Raw genomic sequence first — 6806 nt, 5'->3', positions numbered from 1 at the left:
TAAGTAATATTTGATTTCTTGGAGATTCAGAACATTCGAATAAACAGGTTTATTTCAAGGTCTGAATGTTTAATTATAAGGTTCTTTGATAAACGTTAAAGAATAACAAATATGAATACAATTATCTACTTTATTATTTATATTTACAAGCATCTGCTTGTATTAACATCTTTGGAATAATTGATAATTATATATCTTCACTGATAATACACTATAATAACGAGTGTTGCCAATCTTATATTTATCTGTTCCTAAATTTTTGATTGCCCCAAACGTGATCCAATGCATAAGTAGTAGCATTTAACAGATTGTTGAAAGCTTATAATTAGTCGCAGTGACATTAGATTATCCTTGAAATAGAATATTAACTCATGTTTAATTTTCAAGCCACTTTCATTTTGCTGTCTGCACCCATGTCCTCGAGTATTTCCATTCTCTTTGCCTCAGTGTTAGGATCAAGTAGTAAAACAAATAAATGAATAAATAAGTAAATAAGCAAATATAATGAATGACAGTAGATAGAAAACAATTTTAATGACATTGTACTACAATTGACCACGATAAATCGTTAATTTATTTTGAATTTTCAGGTAGACTGTTGAACGTGACGATGATCACCACGATCGCATCGATTTGGCGAAGATTATTCGACGTTTCAGGGGACAATGAAATAATTGCGAGAGTGAGTTTTAAATACTGATGCTTTATTTTATATAAAGTATTGTATAAATGTATAAACGCTATAAATATGTGGTATCTATCTATGGTGGTGGTGGGGTGCTAGTCGTGATCGCAAAGAAAGGGTATGACGAGGGCGGGCGGGGTCGGGGGCCGGCAGCGGCGCGCCATCTATTTACATTCATTCACTCACGGGAAGGGCTGACCTACCATAATCTACCGGTCTCTCTCTTTCACTAACATATAACACGATTATATAATATATGTGTATTGTGTGTCTATATACGAGTACACATATAGTAATAGTGTGTGTGCGCGCGTGTGGCTATGTGTTCATATATATATATACGCGAAGGAATAGTAGTAATAGTATGTATACATGTATATATATATATAAAGAGAAAACATATTATGCGCATGGACGAGTAATGTAATAATAATATGTATGCTTGAGTGCGGTGGTAAGTATAACAACTTGTGAACCAGCGACGAACGCGATCGGTGACGATCTGTCCGTGGCGGTTCATCGGAAGAGTAGAGAGAAGAAAAAAAAAAGAGAGAGTAGTAAACATGTGTGAAGAACGGCGGCCTTTGCGGATGGTGGACAGATCGCGAGAGAGAAAAAAAATTAATAGAAGTGTGCAATTGGAGCAACTGGATGGACGTTCAGAAAACAGAACAGACCCAGTTGGTCCAACGACGAAGCGCCAAAGCTTGTCCACTCGCTGGGTCCAATGGCGGGGGCAGCCGGGTCCAACGTGCTTGCGTTGACTCGAGGTTTTGTTTTTTAGTTTTTCGTGCGCGAGTAGAGGATCTAAGTTTTACGTTTCGCGAAAGCTACGACCCGCTCGACAACCGTAATGCCGATCAGTTTTGAGAGGTTTAGTCGCCCGGTTGATCGCGACTTTGTGGATCGTCTCGCGTCGCAATGAGGGTAGAAATCGCGGCTGGCAATCGCGGCACCGCTCGGCGTTGTCCTGATGTCGGGTAAACCAGTTGATGAAAAACGAAATTGACTAAACTTTCGACCCGTGTGCAATGCGCGTTCGCGCTATGGACGGGTCGCGTCGACAAAAAGGGAGTGGTCGAAACGGCGCCGCGGATCACGAATGGCCTGGGCCGCGATTAACACCTTCCAATTGTTAAGGGGGAGTGGGGGCTCGAAAACCCGAGATCGATGGCACGGGGTCAGCGTGTCGGGGCTTTCGGCTCGCGCATGTACACCGTGTCTCGATATATACCGACTGGACTTGCGATTAATACTCCGACTATATACCGACTACACCACTAACGCCGGCGCTTTGACCATGTTCCTAGGTTGGACGAAGCTTTGGGAAGAAGACGTTGAGCGCGTTTGAGGATCGTTTGAGACCGGTATGTGACTGTGGTGGGAATGCCGCCGTCGCCGAGCCGAGATCGCTGGGGCCTTAGAACGTCTAGTACTTGCCGAGTACCCCGGGGATGATGGCTCCGTGGGAGCCGAGTCCGGCGTGGATGGCGCCAGACGGTCCGTTGATCACAGCAACACCACCGTCGTGTCCGCCGAGTCCACCAGCGATGCCTCCAGCTCCTCCACCCACAACAGCGATGGCACCTGTAATACCCAAACCCGGTACGATTATAGAATAGTCTAAACAGCTAGAGCTGATTTATCGAATCGGTGATGTAATAGGATGATTATACAGACCAGCGCCACCGAGACCAAGAGCACCACCGCTAAGAGCACCACCGCCGAGACCAGAGGCGGGCGCGGCAGCAGCAGCGGCACCAGAGCTACCATCATCACCGTTTACGTTTCCGCTTCCAGCCCAGAAGTTGACACCACCGTTGGATGGTCCGACCAGGTTAGCCGTTCCTTGGGATGGTCCTACAATGGTGGCGGTACCACCGGAGCTACCGAGGACGGTGGTGGGGCCAGCAGCAGCACCGATCAAGCTGGATGGTCCAGTACGGGGTCCACCTACGCTCTTGGCTCCTTCTTGGGGTCCAACCAGGTCAGAGGGTCCGGTCTGGGGTCCAACGTTGGCTTTGGGTCCTTCGGCGGAGCCAATGTCAGCCCTGCCGCCGAGCACTCCTGCACGAGAACAAACCAGATGAACGTAGGTCCCTTTCGCGGTAATCCTCGCGTGCGAACGAGTTTAATGTTCGGCGTAACGGAACTATCCACGTGGTTACGCACCACCAGAGACGATCTGTTGTACACCAGCAGCGCCAGCCGCCGACGCAGCACCAGCAGCATAGTTGACACCGAGTCCACCGGATCCCAAGCTGGACGCACCGCTCTGTTGGAGAGCGTTCGCGGTACCCGCACCCGCGGCGAGTCCTCCAGTCAGACTAGCGCCACTGGCGATTCCTCCCAAACCTCTGCCGATGCCCAGGCCTCCATAGCCTCCATAGCCTCCAATGCCATGACCACCGGCAAGAGCGATGCCACCTCCATGGGCGATTCCGGCGCGGGCCGCCGCCACTGCCAGACAGGCGAACACAACCTGCGACAGGGAACGGATTGGCTCGTAAGAATCCTCCTCGAGATGCACCAGGTGCCTCTCGTTCGTCGATAGTATCGACTGGTGAAACCACCGAGTGGAAAAACGACGCGAATAGAGACAAACGGTAATGCTTTACGAGAGAACGTACTATATTTAGAGTAGATTAGAGTTAGCTCTTCTAGTAGTACCGATACATGGAGCAACTTAATCGAGTTCGAATCCTCTTTGATCAGCCCGTTCTAAGAAAGAATTCTCTAACCGCGCTTCGAGTGTCGGTAATCGGCAGTCTGGATTTTAAAACGTTACGCGAGACTGTATATCGGTTTACGGAAGAGTCGTTACTATCGTCGCGGATGCAGACTCCCATTGGCTGGTGGTCGATTACCACGGGCCCCGGGTCTAGCATAACCGCGGCTTTCACTTTTGATGTTGGCGCGTAGTTCCAATCGGGAAACGATTCCGCGTCACCCGGGAAACCGATCCCGATCGGCTCTCGACCGCGTCGAGCGTGAAAGCACCGACGCAACCGTTCCAGTTAATATCGAGTCGCTGAGATTTCGTAACGTGTGAATCCACCGTGCTCGAAAAAAAAGGAACGCGAAAACGTAACGTTTCGCAACCGTGGAGATCGCGAACCCATTACGCTTTCGCGGGACTGTGTCCTAAGCTGCCCCACCACCGATCGAACCCGTCGCCACGCCTAACGACCATATTAGGGGATGAAATTCCGTCTCGTATGCCGATAGGGCCGTGAATAGGCTGGCTCGGTGGTCAAAGAGACCACGTCTTACGCAATCGCGAGGCTAGAGTCGAAAATTAAGACTGACCATTAGCAATCGGAGGTGCATAATTTTTCGCGAGAACTCGAGTGGGCCGCTCGAAGAGGACCCTGAATCGATAGAGATGATCGGCGATGCGAATAAAACTTCTGATCGCGAATACGAGCAAAGAGCTTTATCTCGTGATTAGCTCGTAATCGAAGAGGTTCGAGAAACCAAACTCCCTGAAATCGCTCTCGTGGGATCGCGACGGAATGCTCGAACGCGATTTTTCTTCCTATTGCTGGAAACGACCGGTCGAGACGTTGTACCACGAATCGATCGACGCCGTAGCTGGAGAAAATCGCGACGAACGGGTGCGGACTTGGTCGTAATCGCGGAAGATTGAACGGTTGGAAGCGTGCTGCCCGGGGACTTAAGTTGCACTTAAATGGCACCGCATCGGCCTGGTATTATGCATATTCCAACGACTTGGCGAAACTTTCACATCCCGTTTACGCGGAACGAGGCACCCGTGCGACGTGCTCGACCGAGCGTTCTCGCGATCGGCACACGACGATTTCGAAACGATTCCTAGGCTCACTTTGCATCGAGATCGCGAAGGTGACGCGGAATGATAAGTTTAATCGTGATTTTCAGATGCTGGGGGTCAAACGATCGCGACAAATCGGCAGAGAAATCGTTCGCGATCGATGGAGATGACTCGAGGAAACCACGAACAAGAGTAACAGCGAGATGGCAAATGGTGTTCGTGAATGAAGATGCACCGTGGAGAGAACCGGTCGTTGCTGAATGACGATGATACTACAACAACCGGTTTCATGACGCGGTCAGTGTACCGTGCGACGGGACTTCTCGTTGCATGAATGGAGCGCGATAGAAGGGCAAATTCTGTCCGTTTGTTAGCCCCAAGGAGCAAAGAGGACGCAAGAGCACCCGAGCCGTGACATTGAGTTACCACTCTGTCGTCGCGATGTCTCGTAACCCAGGAACACCGAGATCGGTTTACTTGTATCGTTAGGAAAGTAACCGGAGAGATACCCGATTTATCATCCGATCGAGTCGAGCAGCTACCGCGTTGAATATCTATTCAACGACTCGAGAAAAGACCAAGGCTTGTGTCTCGAGACGGTCCGGTATCGTTCTTTAAACAATGAAATCGTGTAAAGGAATTGGAAATTCGATTGCCACCGAGGCAATATTAATCTCTACTGTGAACTTCGACGTAAAAGTGAGAAACGTTCGAGACAACGAGTCGCAACACGTTGCGAAGCAAGTGTTTAAGACTTTAATCCCGATAGTCGCGGAAAATCCGTGAAAATTCGAATACCCGAACACCCCGTGGAATCACCAACCCCGTAGTGGATACTCACAAAGGTCTTCATGTTTGGTATGTGTGTGGTGGGCTGGTAGTCCGGTGAATGACTGACTTGGGCCGGGCCGACGGGCCTTATATACGCCTAACTCTACTCTGGCTACGCTCCACAATCACCATCCTTTCGAAAGCAAGGCGCTCCACCACCCTCCCCCCAGAAAAACTATAATCCACGCCGTGCTAGCGGACTAGGCATAGACGAAGGTAGTCCCACCAGCTGCTTTGGGGCCAAAGGGGGGTCCCCCCTTTGCGGCAGGCGATAGAGGTTGCTAGTTGTAGGTTGCTCGCGGGGTACAACGTGTCTAACGAACAGCCTCCTACTCCACCCGCCCCACCATTCTGCCCTAAGCGCTCAGGCATCTACGGGCCGCACCAAGTGCAACCAGGCACCACCCGGGTTACTTGGTCACCTACGTTGTCCAGCTCTCTCGTGCAGGCGTGGTGCGCGCAGTTTGCCGCGAGAACGACGCACGAAACTTCGTCACAGACGTGTGTCGGCTCGTTTCGGGGTCTTCTCCATTGGCCTGCAGGTGCATCAGACAATTGGTACCTCGATCGAGTCGTCATCTTTGTCCTAGATTCGGTTTCTCTTCAGCCGTCATGATCAATTAAATCTTCCTAGATGGGTATATCGTTAGTCGATGAGCCAGTCCACTGTCTTCGGTTTTGATGTAGGTTAATTAACGCTGCAGGGTTCATTTGTTATTAGCTTGGAGGAGTTCGTCTGTTAAGGGAAATTGTCTCAAATTTTGTTATGGTGTGAGATTATGTCGATGAGCTAGACAACATTTTCATGTCGTGTGTTTACATATATTGTTTCGATGATACGGCGCCTCTACATTTTGCGTTATATATTTATCTATAACGACTGCTTTAATTCAACTTGTAATAACTAAGAGCAGTGGAAATCATTCTCGACGGTATTTAACTCATAAAATATACAAGCCATTGTACTAACAATTGTACCAATCGCACAACGTCGCGTGAACTTCAAAGTCCGATGCACGCAACTAATATCTTATGCCATTATATTCACGTGGTATTTACAAGAAAATTTTTAATTTAACAATAAGGCAAAAAGTGCAATTTTTATATTTTATTCAGGACTTTCATTATATATAACTTCACCGGATATTATCAGCTCGGTTTACGTCATTATTATCATGCATAAAGAAGAATGACTCAGATAGGATTAAATGGTTTCGAGTGGCGCACATTCACGAAGGCCATTACGATTTTTCTTAAATGGAACAGATGTCGTGAAACTAAAACTCATAATCAACTATATCAAACGCCTGAAAGTCGGGAGTTATATTGCCTATCTATGCTGATTAGATATTTAAAAGAAAATACTTATTTATATACTTAATTAGATACTTAAAAGATTACTTCGATATATCTTTCTACGATTAGCATATTGTGGTATTCATAAAAAAATGTTTAATTCATCAATAAGGTAAAAATCCTGGACGATTTCTTTTATTC

The 6806-nt window shown here is 47.9% G+C and overlaps 1 protein-coding gene across 1 annotated transcript; it reads right to left on the bottom strand.

Moving 5' to 3' along the window:
* Nucleotides 1–708: 708 nt before the first annotated feature.
* On the bottom strand, nt 709–5496 carry LOC128876331 (spidroin-1-like). Its single transcript, XM_054122593.1, has 4 exons — nt 5320–5496; nt 2858–3167; nt 2366–2752; nt 709–2272 (listed from the first exon to the last, which is right to left on the bottom strand). Exons 1-4 carry the CDS (start codon nt 5329–5331, stop codon nt 2115–2117), a joined length of 867 nt encoding a protein of 288 aa, XP_053978568.1. The 5' UTR covers nt 5332–5496; the 3' UTR covers nt 709–2114.
* Between the last annotated feature and the right edge of the window lie 1310 nt (nt 5497–6806).

Source organism: Hylaeus volcanicus, chromosome 5 (genome assembly GCF_026283585.1).
Source record: "Hylaeus volcanicus isolate JK05 chromosome 5, UHH_iyHylVolc1.0_haploid, whole genome shotgun sequence".
In the NCBI taxonomy this organism is placed as follows: domain Eukaryota; kingdom Metazoa; phylum Arthropoda; class Insecta; order Hymenoptera; family Colletidae; genus Hylaeus; species Hylaeus volcanicus.
This window is presented reverse-complemented; position numbering and strand designations above follow the sequence as displayed.

Excerpts from the sequence above, each read along its gene's own strand:
- LOC128876331 (XM_054122593.1), bottom strand. Across the intron at positions 2,753-2,857 it reads ACAACAGATCGTCTCTGGTG|GAGTGCTCGGCGGCAGGGCT; the intron begins GTGCGTAACCAC and ends GTTCTCGTGCAG. Across the intron at positions 2,273-2,365 it reads TCTTGGTCTCGGTGGCGCTG|GTGCCATCGCTGTTGTGGGT; the intron begins GTCTGTATAATC and ends TGGGTATTACAG.